This window comes from Papio anubis, chromosome 3, assembly GCF_008728515.1.
Source record: "Papio anubis isolate 15944 chromosome 3, Panubis1.0, whole genome shotgun sequence".
NCBI lineage: Eukaryota > Metazoa > Chordata > Mammalia > Primates > Cercopithecidae > Papio > Papio anubis.
In genome coordinates, this window is record NC_044978.1 from 47,757,802 (window position 1) to 47,779,550 (window position 21,749).

At 38.0% G+C, this 21,749-nt stretch overlaps 1 protein-coding gene across 3 annotated transcripts; it reads right to left on the reverse strand.

The window, feature by feature from the left end:
* Positions 1–7,377: 7,377 nt before the first annotated feature.
* On the reverse strand, positions 7,378–20,974 carry ZNF330 (zinc finger protein 330). 3 transcript variants are annotated; one of them, XM_021938815.2, is made up of 10 exons: positions 20,613–20,974; positions 18,758–18,883; positions 16,808–16,827; positions 16,637–16,707; positions 14,488–14,567; positions 12,185–12,311; positions 11,608–11,712; positions 10,403–10,449; positions 9,237–9,354; positions 7,378–8,159 (listed from the first exon to the last, which is right to left on the reverse strand). In XM_021938815.2, exons 2-10 carry the CDS (start codon positions 18,875–18,877, stop codon positions 7,885–7,887), a joined length of 963 nt encoding a protein of 320 aa, XP_021794507.1. In that variant the 5' UTR covers positions 18,878–18,883; positions 20,613–20,974; the 3' UTR covers positions 7,378–7,884. The 3 variants fall into 3 exon arrangements, with proteins under 3 accessions (XP_021794507.1, XP_021794506.1, XP_009205876.2); XM_021938814.1 differs by lacking the exon at positions 20,613–20,974 and adding an exon at positions 20,118–20,342; XM_009207612.4 differs by lacking the exon at positions 20,613–20,974 and adding an exon at positions 19,609–20,042.
* Positions 20,975–21,749: the final 775 nt, after the last annotated feature.

Here is a 21,749-nt window from a genome sequence, read left to right on the forward strand (position 1 = left end):
ATTACCATACGCCTACAAAAGTCAAATAACTTCTAAAGAAAATATTGAATAACACAAATTTCATCAAAAAATATAAATCACCTTCAAGATTATTTATTGATTTAAATAACACATTCTAGGTTTGTTTATTTGAAAAATGTTTTCTTTGTTTAGGAAGTCCCTCCCCATGTAGAATATCCTTTTTCTTTTCTTTTTTTTTTTTTTTTCTTGTCTCTCTCTGTCGCCCAGGTTGGAGTGCAGTGAGGCGATCTTGGCTCACTGAAACCTCTGACTCCTGGATTCAAGCGATTCTCCTGCCTCAGCCTCCAGAGTAGCTGGGATTACAAGCACCCACCACCACGCCTGGCTAATTTTTATATTTTTAGTAGAGACAAGATTTTGCCACGTTGGCCAGGCGGGTCTCGAATTCCTGACCTCGGGTGATGCACCCGCCTCGGCTTCCCAAAGTGCTGGGATTACAGGCATGAGCCATCAGTATCCAGCCTAGAATATCCTTAAATCCTTCCACAGTGACTCCAGTTTTTATTTCCACCTTTTCGCATTCTACATTTCCTTTGTACTTTTCTTAAGCACACATTCAGCCTGGTATTGGTAACTTCTACCTGCTTTAGCCCAGTTTCCTCAGAAAATATTAAATGTGCAATCCCACAGAAGCAGGGGTGAGTGAAGGAGAAACCAAGTGGTGAAGAGGGGAGAGAAACCTCACAGGGTAGAGTCCTGTATGGCCAGAGTCTGTGACAAGCCGATTTCTTGATTTCACAGGATGTCTTCAGAGAGAACATTTGAAGTTACTGTGAAAGGGGAGAAGAGGGAGTAAGTTTATCTAGTAATTTCTGTTTCCCATTTGTTAGAGGTCACTCCCATGAGGCTTTACTATGCCTGCACTTCTCCATTACACAAAAGTGGACCCAAAGCAAATCCGACTGCATGTCATACCTCAATGGCAATAAAAAAACCCCAGGACATGTGACCAGAGATGCCATCAGGTTATACCCACAAGTGACAAGAGGCAGTGGTCTCCACTGCTGCAGCAGATCCTTTAGTTTGTAGTGACAGAAGCAGCAACAACAGTGCTCTGGTTCCACGATCACATTAGCAGCACAGGCAGTTTGCTACTAGAACAGCTTTAGACAGAGCAGGGTGAGGAGACTGGCCTGGCTTGCTCAGGGAGCTAAATACTGTACCCTACCTCTGCTGTGAGAATTCAAAGTGCCTATGCAGGTAAAGCAGCTTGAGCCGTACAGAGAACACATAGTAAATGTTAGCTACTATTAACCTTGTACTGCGTCTTATTTTCTCTAATAAAATGTAAGCTTTAACTGAATTATCACAAACTGGATGGCTTAAAACAACAGAAAATGTATTCTCTCACCATTCAGGAGGCCAGAAGTTCAATATCAAGGTGTTGGCAGGGTTTATTACTTTTAGGGGGTCTGAGGAATAATCTGTTCCATGCTTCTCTTCTCACTTCTGGTGGTTGCAGGCAATGCTTAGCTTATAGATGAATCACGCCAATCTCTGACGGCATCTTTTCATGGCTTTCTTTCTTGTGTGTCTGTGTGTCCTCTCATCATCTTTGGATATGAGCCCACCTAACCTTTGGATATAAGTGTCTTATTTTCTCTAATAAAATGTAAGCTTTAACAGCTTACATAATACTGTATTTACCTTTAAATCTTTCATCTGTCCTAGTATTCTAGCATTTTGACGATGGGCATGTAGCAAATGCTAACTGAATTTTTACCTGGATTTAATGTAAAAGTGCTGCTGTTTAGTGGCAAAATTGAGTTATACAAATCAGCAAATTGCAGTTAGCATATTATTTTGCTTTCCCACCAAAGCTCTTTATCAAAAGTGCCCAGGCCAGGTGTGGTGGCTCACGCCTGTAATCACAGCACTTTGGGGGGTCAAAGCGGGCAAATCACCTCAGGTCAGGAGTTCCAGACCAGTCTGGCCAAAATGGCGAAACCTTGTCTCTACTAAAAATATAAAAGTTAGCCAGGCACGGTGGTGCATGCCTGTAATCCCAGCTACTTGGGAGGCTGAGGCAGGAGAATCACTTGACCCCCGGAGGCAGAGGTTTCAGTGAGCGGAGTTCAGGCCACTACACTCCAGCTTGGGTGACAGACTGCGACTCCGTCTCAAAAAAAAAAAAAGAAAAGAAAAGAAAAAGAAAGCTCTTGCCTCTATCTACATTGTATTGCTTATTTAAAGTGCTTCCATATGCCTGTTTTAGCATTGTACTATGTCTGGTTCCACAAAATATTATTAGGGATTAATATATTAAGCTTCATTCTTTGACTTATTCTCATTAGGCAAATAAGTAACCAGCCATTCTCTAAAGCACAGGTGAGCATGCTATATGGTCTATTTACTTTCGGAAATGGACTAGTATATTTTGCATGAGCAGAAGCTGGTAGGTCAACCTTACATACATCATTACAGTATTCTAGCAAGGAGTTTGCCAAACCATGACCAAAACGCAGAGGAATCAGCATATTTACCCCCATATTCTTAAGTGTCAACTATTAGATTCTGTATAGGGATAGTAACTTCATAGCTATTTGTCATGATGGGCCATGTTGGGCTAAATTAGCCAGACCACTCACTTAGTCACCAGATGCAGGGTCTGCTTTGGGAAGGATCTGATTTCAGCCAAGGCAGCTCTCTGAAGCTGGGGCAGGTCCTAAAGTTACCTGACAACTACCACCTCTGTTAGTCTTGGTAATTATCCGGTGGCATGACCCAAACCCTCATCCCGAAGAGTCTAGTCACTATGTCCTTCATAGCCTGTGGCTGCTGGCTATGTCCATATATGTTCATGTATAGTCACAAGTGGGCAAAGGAGCACCTAGAAAACTCAAGTGAGTTGCTGGATTCCACTTATAATCCTCCCTATACCTCCTTCTGATGAAGAAAGGCACTTATCTCTGCCAAGACAGTGACAGTCCCTAGACATAAAAAGTCACAAATACCAAGGTGGCAGGCACAGCTTATTATCCAATGGTGGTACTTACTGGGTCCCATGAAGAAAGGTATCCCCTTGAGGACATAGAATTCTAGTCATTCAGAACCCAGGAGTGTAGAGATGGGAAGCATAATGTTCCCCAGTGAATCACTGGGAGTGGTGGCAACTCCTGCTTCCATGCCTAATTCCCATGGCATATTAGCTTCCTAGGGTTGCTATAACAAATTATCACAAACTGGATGACTTAAAACAACAGAAAATGTATTCTCTCACCATTCAGGAGGCCAGGAGTTCAATATCAAGGTGTTGGCAGGGTTTATTACTTTTAGAGGGTCTGAGGGATCATCTGTTCCATGCTTCTCTTCTCACTTCTGGTGGTTGCAGGCAATGCTTAGCATTCCTTGGCTTGTAGATGAATCACGCCAATCTCTGACTCCATCTTCTCATGGCTTTCTTTCTTGTGTGTCTGTGTGTCCTCTCATCATCTTTGGATATGAGCCCACCTAACCTTTGGATATAAGCCCAACCCCTAAGATGTTAGCCTAACTAGCTGACATCTTAGTGAGTTACATCTTCAGAGACCCTATTTCCAAATAAGGTCACATTCTGACATTCCAGAAGACCATGACCTTAAAGTGACACTATTCAACCTACCACACATGCACTTTATCTATTGGAAACACATTGGAATAGGAATACCTGTGGGTCAACGCATATCTGTAACTTGAAGGATCGTATGAAATTGTTACAGAGTATGACCTCTGAACTGCTGCTTCAGTGTGTTTTCAGCACACCACTGCACCACATCATCAGGCAGGAAGTTTCTGGGTGGTGCACTATATGATACAGTGAATCCCATGGTCACAGGCCTATTACTGCAGCCTTCTTTACTTTAAAGATGATTCCATGGCCTGACATATATTATGTAGGATTTCATGCCAGTGAATCAAACATTCCATAAGCCCCCAGGTACCAATGCTGGATGAGGCCCTGCAGGAAGGAAAGGTAAGCCTATTCCAAGAATGTGGACCTATTCCACTGATAATGAACCACTAGCCTTTCTGGGGTGGCTCTCTGATTTGTCTCCCCAAGTGATGATACCCCATCAAGGGTGCAGCAGTTGCCCCTGTTGCTGACAGGTGACATTTGGCAGTGGTGGTAACTAGATAGGCCTTGGTAAGTTGGAAACCATTCTCTCTGCCTCTGGGAGTATATGAGTCTCTAAATGCAGATGGCATAAGCTTCCTCTATAACCCAGAGATGAGCACGGTGACTCTCCTGCTGCGGCTTGCTACAGCACAACTTATCCCATCACTAATATCTCCAATATAGTAGCATCACTCTGTGGCTCAGAAGGCAGGGCTACTTCCACTGCAACCTAGACCAGCTGCAGAACTCTTACCTGCTGGGGGCTCCACTTAAAACAGGCAGCCTTTTGCATCAACTGTTACACTGGCCGGGACACTATCCTCAGGTGTGACATACGCTGCCTCCAGAACTCAGGATGGCTCACCAGGCATTGTGCTTCCTTCCTCAGAGTAAGAGAATACATGTTGTCATTTGTTTTATACTTTAGATCAGATGCATCAAACTGCCCCTCACCATTGGAACCCTGAAAAATTTATGAGTATGGCAAAAAGTTTATAAGGTTTATCCACTGAAAGTTCATAAGCTTTATCTCCTCCCTCTGGAACACATCTCCTGCCGAGTTCTCAATGGTCTATCCACTTGTTCATCCAGCCTCAACATAGTCATTAGGTAACAGATCTGTTCTTTAGGATAAAGTGGTGTAGTTTACAAAACTATAAATATATATTGTTGCCCATTCTGTGTGAATGCAAATTGTTTCTGATTCCCTTCTCTTATTGAGAGGGAAGAATGCATTTGCACGAACCAAGATGATATTCCATATACTTGGTCCACATGCATCTACTCTAACGAAGATACCACATCTAGCATAGCCGTTGCAATCAAGGCTATTACTTTGTTGAGCTTGTCTATCACCATCTTCTAGGATCCATAAAATTTCTGCAGGGGCCAAAATGGTGAATTGACAGATGTGATGAGATGATCACCTCTGCATCTTTTAGATCCCTAGGGGTGGTACTGCATCCTGCAAGTGACACTATTGTGTATTACTATCTGGCTGAAGTAAGAAGACACAAGGGTAGGCAGTGTCAGAGGCTTCACTTGGCCCTCCACACACGTTATGAAACCACTGTAAGCTTAAACTTGCCCAGGACTCCTTGTATAACCCAACTCCTCCCTCATCCCCTACAAAGAAGCAACAGGGACACTATCTGAATATCAATGTCAATTCAGATTCTGTGTTCAACAATCCTTGAAATCCCTTATATTTCCCCTTTCCTAAGCTTAGAATTACCAGAGCAAATGGCTCTGGATCCCTTTGAGGAAACACCAAAGGGAATCATTACCTTGTACAGATGCCATGGTGTCATGTCTTTCCTCCTGGGACCCAGCCACCTCTTCAGTCTGGGCTCCAGGTCTGAAGTGACTCAGGCCCAGAAATTGAGCAAGGGATGCTAGCTTTTTATTGGGGTGACTACCCTTAGCTTCCATGTAACCATCCTTAATTTTATCTAGTGGGACAAACTGAATAGTATTCGTGTTGGCTACCCATTTGTTTTGTCCCTAAAGTGCTATGTTACATTAGCCTTCTCCATAACTCTTTGCAGGTTAGGACCCCTTGACTACCACTCTCACTTTCTCATTAACTGTAACCCCTTGACTTTTGGCAGTTGGGCACTGCCACTTTAGCCACTATTTTTCAGAATCTTGTCATACATTGCCATCAGCAAGCTGAACTGTTTTCTTTTCCTACTATCTGATATGGCCCACTGAGAGCTACCACATATTTTTAGAGATGCTTATACCCCATCATCAGTGCAGGTTTCTACAGCCCTATTCAATGGTGTGTCCACCGAGCCTTCCCATGGAACACAATCATGTCATCTTCCAATCCATTCCAACATACCCAATTCCCTTAACCGTTTAAATCCATTCTTCCACCGTGTCATAGTAATCCTAGTGTTTCGACTTTGCTCAGAAAGGACCATTACTTTTTCCAAACTTCAAGAAGCCATCCTGGTAATGAGTTCACACCATGTCACAGGATCCTAGCCAAGGTATTAAAACCCTCTAATTTAAGATAAGTCTTAGCAATCCAAAGATGCAGTGTAGGGGCTGCCATCAAACTCCTCCCTAATTTTATGTTTTGATCCTCTTAAGCACTGATTCCAACCTCAAGCATATTCCTCCAACTCTTCCTAATTCTTGCAGTTCCTTTGGGGTATAGTCTGTTTCCCCTCACTTCACTTCCAGCACAACTGAGTTTTGCTTATCATCACTTAACTCTAATTTTAGGCCTGGAGATACTAACTATAATGGCCTGGAAACAGGACAAGTCTTGAAGGGAGCATGTTTCCTGAGGAAAGAAGCCTCTGCATTGTCATCCAGCCTGAGAATGAAGCGGGGAGTGCTTGCCCTTAACATGGAGGGGTGGGCTATGACTGAAAGCTCAGAAATTCAGGAGTCTGGGGAGTAAAAATCTCCAGTACCATCGATTCAGATGTCTCCATCTAATTTGTCAGGGTCACAGGTTTTCCCAAGCAGTTTGCCAATGTTGGCATAATAGACTTACCTTGGCTGGCAACTGTCTTTGAAGTTTATCCTTTAAAACTATTAAGTCTTGGGCTTGGTCCTCGGTTTTTTCAAGCTGTCCTACTGCAAAAGATGAAACAATTTTTCGTATGCCACCAGAGGCCCTCTAACTTTGACACCTGGCTTTCCATCACCTGTTATTGTCCTTGGCTGTTAAGTATGCCTCTATAGAACAAAAATGGCTTGACAATGGCCATCCAACCCTGTTATCCTCATAGCTACAATTTTCTCCATACATCTAAAATGTCAGACAATCAGATATTGTCTTTCCTTCTACAACTACCCAATCCCTATTAACTGCCAGTGTAAGTTGTAACAATTGGGACTTGTGACAGGCCTGTCCTCCACCTATCATCAGTGATGGAGTCTGGGCTGCTTATCTTTAAGTGTATACCACACAGTCTCTACTACCTATTTCTGTATGTGCAAAAACTGAAGCAGTTTGTAAAAAAATTGGAATGCTTTCCAAAACAAACTGAAAATACAGAACAAAAAATTAAATATAATATCAAAAGTATTTAAGTGAAATAATAGGTTTATTCAAAGAGAAATAAAATGTCCTGGGTAAAGCTTCTGTAATAATACTATTTCTGATACTATATCTCTGAAAAATGGCTAACTAGTCACCTTATCACTACATTTAAGGCATTAATAATAGGTACCACTGAGGATATACATTGTGAAGAAAGAGAATAGGTCAAATACTAAAACACACATATCATGACAACTCAAGGTGACATGAATATTTAATGAAAATTTAGAATATAACAACATATGACTTTCATTCTGTGGACATAAAAGGAAAAATACAGTAATTCATTTTACTCATTACATTTTACAAAATCAGACAAATGAATGAAGCAGTATTTTTTAATAAAAACAGTAATTTAATGTCAAACAAATATATTACCATCCTATTCCTTTATCCTGTATATATGTATCTAATTGGCAAAACATACTACTTTACTGAAATCAGTAACAATCCAATCCATGATACTTCAATTGGTTCGATCAATAAACATCTTACATTTGAAATTCATTTTTCTTATGCCGTAAGCTTGATTATCAGTTCTATAAAAACGCTACATCCTATCGCTTGGCCCATTAAGTGTAACTAGCCTTCCGCACAAGGCTAAGTGGCTAAGGTACTTTTGAACATCCACCCACAATTCATCAAGCGCACACACCCACTCCTGCTCCTCTCACACACAGCCACTAGAGGACAAGCAGCTCCCCTAGTTCTCTTGTTCCTCATAGTGAGCATAGCCACTAGCATAGGTCCTTCCTAAATTCAAATTAGTAAACAAATCTGATGACTCAGTGTCTGAATCCTTTCTGCCTTCTTCTTCTTCCTCTTCATCATCCTCTGCTTCATACTCATCCTCCTCCTCATCGTGGTAGCTGGTATCACCATACTTATCAGATGAAAGGTTCTTCCAGTAGGCATCATACCCAGAAGCTCCATCTCCCTCTTCAGCTCCAGTCTGCCTGCCAAATTTCAGGGAGCGTGCTATAGAAGACAGACATATACAGGCATTTGGTTAGTTCCAGTCCTCTACATTCTCATCTTCCTCTATAACATTTCATGAATTTCATTGGCTGCTTTAATCCCAAATGAAAAAATAGGTCATATTTTCCTAATTTTTTCACCTGAGTCTATATACACACCATAAAAAATAAAAACTACAGTGTCATTTTATTAAATCTAGAAAACAAATTAGACCAACAGACCACTCCAAAGGTAATGAGGCATGTTTAAAACTAAAATACCTTCTGTTTGGTCACTGACAGTTTATTTTCAAATCACATAAATCACAGAATACAGTTGATTTCATATCAGTACATTTTTCTTAAGACAGCTATTTTACAATGTAGATGCCCTGAAAAACAAGGCCTGTCATTTCTTCTGCCTTAGTAGTGACACAAAGTTTAGTGCGGAAGATCAGCAAAATCATCAGTCTCACCTCACTGTGCAGCTACATCTATGATTAAACAAGGCAGTCAGTCACTTAGAATTATGCTTCCATTCTGATATGTCTGGTTAAGAGTCAAATTTCTCTTTAACAAAATTGGGAGCTGCATTACTATAAGCATGCTTATAGTAGTGTTATTACGTCACAAAAAAAGTTACATAAAAACCATAAAATAATTTCCTATAGTAGTGCTATTACATAAATAAACATAGGTGCTCAAATACCATACGCCTAAGATAGCTTCAGAGTAAATTTGACTTCTAAGTACTTAAGATTACCACCACTTTAATATGAAGGAATTATAGCTACTCAACTATTTAACAAGGAAGCTTCAACAAAAATTAAAAAATCACTCTATCTTAAATTTCAGTATTTGCTGTCATTAACTAAGGCAAATACCAAATATCAAAATGAATATTGGTATATTTAAGTAAAACTGAAAAATTTTACCGACATATTTTCCCAAGCTGTAAAATTCCACTTGCTTAAAAGAACACATTCATCTTTTCAAATAAGAGGCAGTAAGAAAAACAGACCAAAAAAAAAAAAAAAAAGATAAACTTTGTCTAAGTATGAAAGCAAAAATCACTTCCTTAGTATCTTAAGGGCCTTACTTGACATGCTAAGGTCCTTAGTCTCCTGCGTTTCATGCCCACACTTAGGACAAGGAGGCTGTTTTCCTTTTTCTTGCTTAAACACTTTGCTCCTTGTATGATCATCACAGAAACAAGCCTACATAAGAGAAGCAAAATAAGTAAATAAATAAAAATGTAAAAATATACAAAAAAGACAGTATTCATTGCTTTAAAGATATAGCTTTGTTAAGGCAGTAAGATTAAGAATTAAGAATTTTGTTGGGACCAGTCACACTTTTCATTTCATTTTTTTAACAGAAATGATTTTTGTCAGGACTCTTCTGAACGATGATCTAGCAAAAGGCAGACTAACTATATTGAGTATGACATGTAAGTACATTTAGCCGTTCAAAAATATTTCAGTATTCATAAGGCCCCTGACGAAATGAAATAATGGTGAACAGCCTATTTACTCTCACACAGTGTATGGTCTAACTGGGGATGGAGACAGTGAAAGGGCAATTACAAGACACTAAGCACTGAAGGGGAAGTGCAGAGGGAAGAGCACTAAAGCAGACATGGGGTTTGGGAAAGGCATCTTAGAGACACACAGTCTTACGACATGAAGAATGGAAGGGCAATAGGGTAAGCAAAGATGGAAAAGTACTCCAGACAAAGAAAACAACACAGACAACGCCTGAACGCCATTTGGCAAAACTAGAACAGAACTGGAAGATAAATAAGACATAGGGTTAGGAATATAAGAACTAGAGAAATGCTTCTGAGAGGAAGGGCATTGGCTACATCTGTTTAGTAATCTTTGATGAACAAATGCTAGAGAATAGGCCTAAGGACACAGAAAAATTTGGAAATCTTTACCCAAACTCTTCTAGGCAGGTACATTTTGACATTAATTAAAATAGACTCTCATCACCTTAGTCAGAATGTTCTCCATTAAAAACACAGAGCCAGGATTCCAGAGAAATGTGCACTAGTCACAACTCTACTACAAGGTGACTAGATGACCACTGCAAAGTCATGTAAGCCTTCTCAACTTCAATTCCATAATCTCAAAAATAAAAGAATTAAACTATATAATTTTAAGGTATCTTATATATTAATTATAGCTACATATAATCCAAGGACTGGTGGAGGGGTATAAAGATTAAAAACAAAATCTAAAAAGAAAAAATGCATAGGTATACCTTACAACGGAGACACGAGTGCTGACCAAGCCGATTGCACGAAACACCTGTGGGAAGGAGATTAATCTTAAATCCCATTATTACATTCTTAGAATTTTCCTTTGTCTTTTATCAAATCACTAAAAGCTTGCAATGGAAATACAGCCTTATAGACAGCTGCCTGTCTTTTGGGTTCAAATGTTATAAAACACACAAAGCTCCCATGCTGCAAATAAAATAATTAAATTTATTATTATACATTCTGCAAAAGGCTAAGAAAGGCTCAAAAATGATATATACTTCAAGATGCTCTTTTAATCTTTGAGAATTTTATATATAAATATTGTAAGAATTATATACACATGCATACACATATATTGTGTGTGTGTAGTATGTATGTTGTATGTATATCACAGAGATGACTTATCTACTTTAAATTTATAAGTAAGTGTAAGAATTAGGATTTCATAACAGAACAAGAACCAAATTAAAGGAAGAGAATACCTGGGGAATTTCAGTCTTTTTCCTATAATAGTAACTACTATTTAAAAAGGGCTTTTTAAATGCCAAGTACTACATACTATTGTTTCATATGGAGTCTCATTTCAATGAACCTTCCAAGAAAGAAACATCTGTAAAGTTGATACTATTATCCCAGTCAGTAATGCTGGTTTTCAACTGGAAAATACATGAGAATTTTGTGTGTAGGTTAAATACAGGTGCCTGGCACCCACCACAGACTTAAAAGATAGAATCTCCAGGGATGAGACCTGGGCATCCACATTAGTTTTAAAACCTCCACAGGTATTTTTGATATACAGTCCTGTCTAAGAATCACTGGAACCAACTAGCAGAAACAAACAGGGTGGTATCTCTTACTGGAGGGCATTTGGAAATGGGAAGGAAGAAGGGTGAGGGTTTTAATTTGAAGGTAAAAATGACATGTGGTAGTCTGAACCAGGAAAGGTGTAAGTCCTGCAATGCCTAATCAAATCAAGCCTACAAAATGAAGAACTGGCCCAACCAATATGCCAGTGGCATCCCTGCTGAAAAATTTACAACTATATTCTGACTGTTCTGAGTGTTTTCTAGAAACAGAAAATACAGATTGAGTTAAATTACAGTTCATGAGAAGCAGTATAAAAAAACTTGATTCCTTTTTCATTAAGATTAATACACTATTCAGAATCTTGGGTATAAAGAACATCTAATATTTAAAAACTTACATTTAAATGTTTCTGCCTCTAAAACCTGGCAGCTGGCTTGATGCTCAAATTGATCATCTTCACAGAGAAAGTTATGGCAAAAAGAACAACTGAATATTCTGCCTCCTATTGGATTAAAAAAAAATACAAATGTAAATAAGATAAACTTTAATTAAGAAAAACTCCTATCTATAAAACTGCTTAGAAGAGATGGCAAGTTACTTTGGAGGTACACCAAAATTGTTCAGCCATTTTTTTTCTGATAAAAGCTAAAATGAAAACTGTTGGAAGTCCTTGAAACTAAACTGAAACTGAAAAAAGGGGGCTCTTACTATCCACTAGCTACTCATATAACACTCACAATGCTCAAAAAGACTACCTGCTCCACCCCAACTCCCCTCCACGTTTGAGTAAACAATACTAGCACTGACAATAACTGATAGTATAGATCTCTTCTCTAACTACGCTGATAATCTAAATAGTACCAGTAGTTAGGATTGACAGTATCCTGAAAAAAAATCTCAAAAGTAGCATGCAAAATGTTTCCAAGTCAACCTTCACCTATAACGAAGCTCATTACTTGTGTCCAATGACTCACCATGGTCCCACACGCCTCGTTCACATTCAACACACTCAGCATCGGTAAGAGGGCAGGCACAGGCATGTGTACTGAGACATTTCCTACCATGGCAAACCCAAGCTTCACAGAAGTCACATATTGCACCCTGTAACCAAGGAACAAGAATAGATAATCATTATCACCTGATCACCTGCAACCATTGCTTAACATGGCAACCATAAAAACTGTATACATTTAGCAATTTATCAACCCTCAATGATAGTAGGTAGATTCATTTAAAAATTTTACTACTCACTCTAAGCCAAAATTAAAAAGGGTTCTCTGAAAAACAACTTAACAGCTACCCACAATATACAAAACTCAGTTACGTATCAAAAGAAGAAAAGGTAAACTGCACACTTACCCTAATTATTTAATTAAGTCAGAGTTGGAAGTGTTTTCCTCAAAATGAATTTAATTCAAATGGACTTTGGAGGAGACAACAGTTTAAGCTTTCTTCTCTATAATAATTCCTGTAACTAAACTGAATTTTTAAATACTACCATTTCTGATTTTTAAAACACCTTCTTATCTATATAATTTATGAAATAATTGCATAGCTTTTCTAGAATTACTGAGAAATATGAAACTTTTGCCAGCTTTTTTTCTCTTATGGAAACTTATATTTTAATAATAATTACACTTCTTTGTGGAAAAATTTTAAAGTAAAATATATGGAACTAAAATACAGGGTAAGATTCTCCAATTCCATATCAAAAAAAGACAATAACAATATGTGTTTCAATAAAACATTGACACCTATTGAATATTAAAAGCTAGAAAGAATCTTAAGAGAGTAGGATCAGACAATCTTTCCTTTATAAAGGAAAAGCATGGGGCCCAAGACTAAATCCAAGTCCCAGAGTTGGATTACAGGTGAGGTGAGATTTAAAGCCAGGATTTCGGAATCTCAATTCAGTATTCTATTATTCAAGACTCTGAAACAAATGTAGCGAACAACAAATAGGAAGAATGTTTTTTGACTTGCAAAAATGGGTTACCAGTATAGCTAGCAAATCATCAACTATCTCTCTTGGATCAGCCAGAATTCTTGCAAAAAAGAGATGGTACTCTCAAACTAGGTAATCCAGAAGAGTTTTAATAGAGATAATTTACAGAGGACAGGGAAGGACTTAGGACAAACAGGAGAGGACTACCTGACCATACAGAGAGGAACTGTGGTCCTTAGAGAAAAGACAAAACCAAACCAGGATAACCTGGTAGGGAGTGAGATGAAAGAATGAACACCAGATCTTATTCTCCTGCTGTTCTCAGGGGGAATCTGAGGAGGCAAATATAAAATATCCAGAAAATCACTTTTCTAGAATTTACAACTAATGATATATGACTCTACTTAAATGTTTTCTTTAAGAAGAAATTACTCACATTCAAAACACACAGTGATTTTAAAAAACAAATTTGACTGAACTTAAGCTACCAAGGAAGACTGAAAGGGTTTCCGAATAAAGATAACATCGACAATCCTATATTTAAAATAAATAGCAATTCACAAGATAATTCTCGCTCCTTGCTTCTATAATATATGCACATATGAAATATAGGTCTCCCTCATAATAGAAGTTTACATGTTCTTGGAAATTTACCATAAATAAAATATTCCATTTGACATAAATATAGTATCATTTTCCTCATGGACTACAATTTGAACAAAATTTTATTTGAACATAAAATCATACAACAATACAGTAAAACTGGTTACCTCATATTTAAAAGGAAAACATGTTTTAGTAAAAAGAGCAAAATACATCACATAATCCAATTGTTTTTATTATTCAAAAAGCTGAATTTACTTAAAAAAAAATCCTGTATGTAATGAAGAGGTATGTTAAATATATACACTTTTCTGAAATGTAAAGTTTTAAAGAACACTATTATCCTAGGTTCCATTAGAACTAGGTTGCTTATTTAAGCAAAGGCTTAAACATTGGTTAAGCAGGGCTTTCAGTACACTAAATACTGTTTTGTGAAGCCTGGTTAAGAGATATTAGAAAGGTACCACTGATAAATGAAATTCTGTTTAGATGAGCATGAAAAGTTTCCATGCCTTGTATATTTCCTAATAAGAAAGAAAGCAGCAGCTAGAAACCAGTGGGTACTAAGGGGAAATCATACAAAAAGCATGCCACTGATAATCCAGATAACTACAGATTGATTGTAACAAGGGATAAAGCAGTGATATTTAGAAAAAAATAACCATTGATCAGAATGTCTTTTTCTTATTCTTGAAAACGTACTAGTCTAAGAGATAAGAAGAAGCTTACCACCATTGCAAGGCCAGTACTGTATACACCAGCATGCTTTATGACACAGTCTGAAGACTTCATCATGCACTTTGTTTTCCCTAATGAAGAGAAACATTTGCACTGTTAGTCTTGCATACATACCAGTACTCACGAATTCCTCTTTTATCCAGCCCAAGTTCCTGAGGAAATAATTTAAAAACTAATGAAATTGAATCAGTATTTACTGCTTACATAACTAAAAAGAGAAAATAGATGTAACTGAGACTTCATTACTCGAATCAGACTTTTCAGATTTCAAATTTACTAATAAATCTGTAAAATGAACTACACAACAACATATATGCTAATTTGTTTGTACTAAATCAGAAATCACAGGTTATGCTTTGTAATCTAATGATCATTTTAACAGTTTAAAAACGTATGAATCTTCAGATTATTCAAAATATTTTTAAAGGAATGCTTTTTTATAATAAATTTTACATTTTATAATTCACAATACAAATTGTGGTTTGAAGTTATCATTTCTTTCCACAGAATACCTCAAACCAAACCAAATGATTATGTAACTTATCAAGTTAATGTAATTTTATCCAAACATAAAAATTTACAAGAAAGCCCCCAGTTAAACATTTTCCCAGCAAAATTTTGAAATGGTGCCCAAATAAGCATAATAAACGATACGGTGATACAGCTACAAATCACCACACAACCACTAAACCTCTGATCTAGAAGCAAATTAAATTACCAACCCAAAACACTATCAGGAAATTTGCTTATCAGATATTATGTGAGAATTAATGATGACATTAATCATCCATCTGAGACTCCACAAAATGGAACACAAAAGAAACCATTTTCCATTATCTTGTTCCCTAAGGAACAAAGTTAGACAATAGAAATGGGAAGAGGAACTGGAAATGAGAGGCAGCAGCTACCCAACTGTTCCATGTCCAGCACTAAGAGTCAGTAAATGAGAAATGCATCCATCTAACAGCACTACAAAATTTAAGCCCAGAGACACTGAAAATATGGGTAAGTCCTAGCAAGAACTTACCTCTTAATCTTCCACAAAGTCTATTTTCTCACTCTACATTCATTACATTTTATGAAACAAGGCTATAAAATACCATGAGTGTTCCATATAGGCCAGTTTTCTCTTTTTCATTAACTGTAGAATTGAAAAGATATATTCTTTGAAACCTAGAACTACACTAGAAATATTCAGGGATATAGCCCTAAACACTACTAACTTTCTGGAATATTATTATATATAAACACATTTAAATGAGGCATACCCCAAATTGTTCTACCTGAAATTATTATCTCATAAATCAAAGTGATACTTGTTCATCAAAAGTTGGGGAGGGATGTAAATCTAGAGTAATAAAGTTAACGGTTTCTTTATTGCAAGTCTTCAGAACTTCTAACATATAAATATATAATAGAAATCTCCCAGATGAGAATGAGAGGAGGATGCATGCAATATTTCTCAAATGTATATCCATATATATTTTTCAAGAAATATCCATTAATATTTCAGTTAGTCTGTGGAAGACTATTTGGGAAACACCCACCTTGCTAACATTTAGTTTTATTTTGAATAATCATTTCAGGGTACAAGTCTCCACCTATACTTAAGAATTGGGCACATGACTTAGGAACTTGATTTCAATAATTTGAGAATACATGTGAGGAAACTCATGAATCATATAGTAAGCATCAAACTCAAAAACTACTGATCACAAAATAAGTACCAGGTAAATGTGGAATAAAATTATTCCCAATGGTCTAACACACTGCAGGTACTATCAGCAGGAATCAAAATGTAGATAAGTAAACAAATAGATACTGACAAGACTAAGGTAGTATAACTAAAAGTTCAAATGTTATGTCTAAAATCTGATCTTTTATTATTTAAAAAAACTTATTGGTAACCTATATCTAAATTGTACCTTAATTATTTTCCAGCATTACATCAGAGACAAAATCAAGACTTGATAGTTTTTTGGTAGGCAACATAACACATTTTGTTATTTTTTTTAATGGTAAAGCATAACATTATAACCAATTGTAAGCACTGTAACCAATAGCAACAAACCCACCCAAGTTCAAATTGATGAACCACCAGTTTATAAAAAGTATATGTCCTTAGTTATTACTTACTTACCACACTGTGCACAAATTGGTAACTTCTGTACAGAATTACAAAAGTAGCAAAATGCTCTATTCTTCTGCCGCCTTGTCATGTAAAATAAAATTTTAAAATATGGTCAATGTCAAATAAAAGGTCAGAGGGACAATTTTAGTAAAGGTAGATAGAAAAAGAAATAAAATTTACCTCTGACACTTGTCACATTCCTGTAACATATAAAAATACCACATTAATTTTTCTGCAGACTGAAAACTGCAAATTTACTTGTATTACAAAGAATAACCTGCTTTTCAGGTTAAAATTTAAGTGACACTACACTAAAGCTCCCACTAAAGCTCCAACTCCACCCATGTATACAAGCATCTACCCATGCTTAAATAACAAAGGTATGTAAGAGAGAGAGAGTCTGGGTAGATTCCAGAGGAAGAAGTGGCATTATCACGAAGGAGGCTAAACACATTGGTAGTTTATTTTTCAGTTGTTTGTAAGGAATAAAATATCACAGAATGAACATAAGAAACAGGAGAGAATACAAAATAATAAAGTTCACAGAAAATCCAGAGTCCTAAACATGGTTTTAAAAACTCTCCACAATCTGGCCCTTAACCACTTTCCAAACCTTGTTGGCCTACTCTTTTTAGACTCAAGTCACTAATGGTCAGCCATTCCCCAAATATGTCTTATATTCTCTCTTCTCCATGTCTTTACTTATTCTAATACTTTTCCCTGAAAAGTGCCTACTACCTGTTGAAAGTTCTGGTGAAAATCCCACCTCTTCTGTGAACTGTACCCCTTCCACACACAGTCAACTTTATCACCTCTTAGTCCTAATAAGTACATTGTACCTTTATTGAAGCACTTCCAAAATCTAGCTGTCATTATATATATTTAGGCATGCCAGTCATTTATTGTTTTCTCTGCCTAACACCTCTCTTCTCTGGAAAGGACTCTTACATACAGAAGAGAGCCTCACTGTCACATCTGTGCTATGTAATCTGGCCTCTCTCAACCAACCCCAATAAATGTTAGTCCTGGGACAGGCACTGGGTCAAGTCCAGCCTTTCAGAGTTCTTTCCTTCTCTGAGGAACAATATGTGATGTGAGACATGCAAGCTACCTGCAACTATGAAACCAAACAAATGGAGTAAAACAACATGAAAAAATGGAACTAATAAGGAAGAAGAAACAAAAGCAAAAGATAGAACTACAAGTTGTTCCACGTTCCGATTGTCCCTGAGTCCCAGGTATATCCTTCCCCTTCCCAGCAATATGAGTTATTGCATTATCCATTCAATAAACTATTTTTCCCTAAGGTTAATTTAAGTTAGATTTCTGTCATTTATAAACAAACAAATCCTAATATACAAGATAACTGAGCTATAAACTTCTGGAAATAGGGCCCATGTAATTCATCTATGTATCACCATCCACAGTGTCTGAAATAACACCTGGCACAGAGTAGATGCACAATAAACGTTTGCTAAATTAAGCTACATTAAACAATTCATATATGTTTGACAAAACAAAAGGAAGAGGGAAAAAAAAGAAACAGTGGGAAAAGAAAAACAAAGAAAGGAGTAGAAATAGGGAGAACTGGAATAACTCTACAGTCAGTGAAAGCAAAGAGGAAATGATGACATAATTGTTTCTTCACGTATTTCAAAAAGCATATTTCAAAAGCAGCAACCATTCAAAGCAGCCCAGAAATTATCAGGGCTAACCCACTTAGCACATGCAGATAAGGTAATAGAATAGGAAGCCAACAGATGTTAAGTAGGAAGTTCAGAAAAGAGAAAGGAAAGAATAGCTAAGAAAATATGATGAAAACCCAACTAATAAGACAAATTAAGGCACTAAAGAAACTGGAAAATGAAAGTTTCTATTATCTATTCTTGTCCAATATCTACCTTTATCACCAACAGTATGTGAAGTAATACGCTAGGTTTTATAAATAATATAAAATCCAACAAGAATCACTGCTACTCAGTGAAATCAACGGACAAGCCAGAGATACTAAATTCAGTAACAAAATATATGCAAAAACACTGTCTTCACTAAAATTTTATTCAGGTGTACTTCAGATAAAATAGTATATGGTTTTTTCAACTATCAACTGATATGAAAAAAAGCTGATACCATTGAAGCATTACATGGATGTTTGGCCAAATCTATAGTGCTTCTTGATGCTCTTAGTTGTTTTTCACGTTCTCGGCGGTTCTCAGCCTTCTTCCTCGCACCAGTCTTTTTTTTAGGCATTTTCCCCTATTTTGACACAAGAGAACAGAAAAGATATAATTGACTGCATTTACTATTTTAATAAACTAAGAAATAGTATAACAAAGTATTCTTATTCTTGTTAAATATTAAACTCTATCCTTTTGATAACTAAGCACATTCTAAGCCTTATGAAACGTTAAGCACGTATTATTCCAAATGAAGCGGGTGACCCTTAAAACAAGGCATTTATTGGCACTTACGATTCTAAAAATGTAAACGTCAAAAAAATTTACCCTAAAAGACAAACTGGCTTTCTTTTCCCACTAAGAAAAAAGTTTCTCCAATGATAAAGTATTCTGCACCTCATTAAAACAAATGAATCATGTATCTCATTATCAAAAAAAAAAATTTAAAAGAGCATTATTTACCCAGTTTATATCACCTTTTTGAGCTATTCAGATGACCTGACGCTGCCAACACCTTAAGTAAAACAAGTCTAATTTTTCCTATGTAATATGTAAACAAAACATCTGTCAACAAATAACACTATTAACTACAAAGTCAAAACATTCCGAAGACATTTAAGGTATTAGTTGCTTTGAATCTTTAACAAATGCTTTTCCCTCTACACGCAGTGAGCATGTAATTTTAACGGGGTTCAAATTTATGTTTAACAGTATGTTTAATTTTCATTATTTAGTTGAAATACAAGATTCTTCTAAACTGAAGTTTTCTTAACTGAAAGCTCAATTAAAAAAAAAAAAAAATACCGGTGGTAAGCAGCACGGTAGCAACTGAAAAATAGCCACATTTAATAGGTGGTTACTTCGGTAACGTAACGCCCAGACCACTAAGTCACCATTCCAGTATGTAAAATGACAAAATCTAGAGGGCGCGCTGCCCTGGCCAAAGAACCTCAGAAAATAATCACGAGGTGATCATGCGGATGAACTTTCTGCGTCCTCAGAGATATCCTTTGAATCCTCTGATAAAGTTAAATCTCATTTTTTTTCCCTCCAGTTTGTTCTGCACGCTCAAAAGAGTGAATCTTCTTCTCAGACTTATATGGGTTCAAGCCCTTTTCCGGTAACACTCCAACTTCTTTGCGGGCACTGCGCGTGTCACCAAGTGAGGAAATAGGCACGTGGCACTGCGGCTTTAGGAGTCCAGCCTGGAGCTGAAGAACCCAGTGGGGCGGAGGGGCATCCAGGGGAGAAGCGGCAGAGGCGCCAGGCGGCTTGGGGACCCGCAACTGTCACCCGCCCGAGGGACACCCTACCTCGTGCGCGCTCCGGGCAAACCTAGCTCACTTTCACCGGGAGGCCGGACACAGACAGGGGGCCGAAGGACAGGGAATGGCGTGAGGCCCGCCCGCGACAGCAGTAAATCCAACTCGTGGACCAGGACTCCGTGAAAGAAGGTACTAAGAGCCTGGAAGGCTGACAGCCGGTTCCGGACACTAGGAGACGGACCGGACGTCCTTTTACGACAGCAGCGTCCTTACGGCCGGCGTCACAGGAAGGGGCCCGCCCACTTCTGTTCGCTCCGCCCCTTCCCCGCCCGCACCTGCGGGGGGCAATGCCCCATTCCTAAGCAGAGGATCTTAAGAAAAGGCAGGAAATGCGAGGGAAAATAGGGAAGCAGACGGAGGGAAAGCGGGGGAAGGACCCCTTAGTTTTACTTTTTTAGAAAAAGGAGGAATCTAAAAGGAAGAGGAAAGTGAACTCAGATTTGGGACTGGATCAATTGACTCAAACAGCAAATTCATGCTTACTTCTGTTGGAAACCTTTCATCTGCCGTGCGTCACATCCCACCTTTTCTTGGTTGCTGCGCTAAGCTGTGCCTTCAGTTGCCTGATGAACTTCAGTACTAGCCTCCCCGTCTCTTATTTCTGTTTTGCCCTCTGGATTCCATTCCTTTGTGAACAAATCATCCCACATTCTCTGCCTCTAATGTGTGCTCTGCCCGCTTTTAACTGAAACCTGATGATCCTCCCCCTGCATCAGAATCTCCTTCCGATCAAGCACCTTGACCTTTGCATAGCCGACCAAGCTGGGTTTCATAATCTCTTTTAGAGCTCTGCCGCACTTAGGATTTAGTACTGGACCTATTCCTCTGCTTTTTCTGCCCTCCCACTGGAGGAGATAAAAGCCCCTTTATTTGCTACCAAAAAGGCCTTCTAGAATTTACTCTTAGATTTTGATAGCCAACTAACCACTTCCAGCTTTTTGCTATTTTCAAAGAATCAATTTTACTTAGCAATAACAGTCAATGCCACTGTCATTAAGATTACTATTTCCCTCATAGTTCTCAACTGCCTGATACATTTTACCCACTCTTATATAACCTTACATTACAATACCACCCCAGTTCATTACTGATGAAAGTTTTAACTACTGCACTGTTACCTTGTGCCAAGGTCTGTCTGTCCTACACCTACCCCGAGGGGGTCCTCACTGATAGTCACATGGCCTGTGATTCAAATCATAAATCCCATCTTAGCTTACTATCTTGGACCACTCCTGACACCAACTGTTTTAGGTTGGCTTCCCCAGGAAGCATACTCTGAGTCAGAGAAGAGTATAATGAGTATGTTAGGGAATGCTTTGGGGAACAACATCTGCAGAAGAAACGGAAGCAGGATTGAGCAGAGGGAAGAGCTGACCTGCAGTGAAGTCTCAGTAAAGGCCTCATCTTTGAATCTGGGATATCCCTTCAGAGTTGTCTTGAGTTAGGGGAAATGGGCTGGGCCTTTATACACCTATGACATTTAGTCATTGGATGAGCGCTGCCAAAGGAGAAGAGTGTGACCTTGGGTTAAAGGACTCCTGAAGAGGGCCAAGAGTTGGATTGTGTTGGCTTGCTGTACTCTCAGCAGCTCAGGAAATAAGTCTTTCATTGAGGAAGACG

Bases quoted from the DNA above. Each gene is read 5' to 3' on its own strand.
- ZNF330 (XM_021938815.2), bottom strand. From the start codon at position 18,877: ATGCCTAAAAAAAAGACTGGTGCGAGGAAGAAGGCTGAGAACCGCCGA. The intron at 16,828-18,757 runs GTATCAGCTTTT...TATATGTTACAG, and splicing joins ATCCATGTAATGCTTCAATG to GAATGTGACAAGTGTCAGAG. The intron at 9,355-10,402 runs GTATACCTATGC...TCTCTTATGTAG, and splicing joins ACTCGTGTCTCCGTTGTAAG to GCTTGTTTCTGTGATGATCA.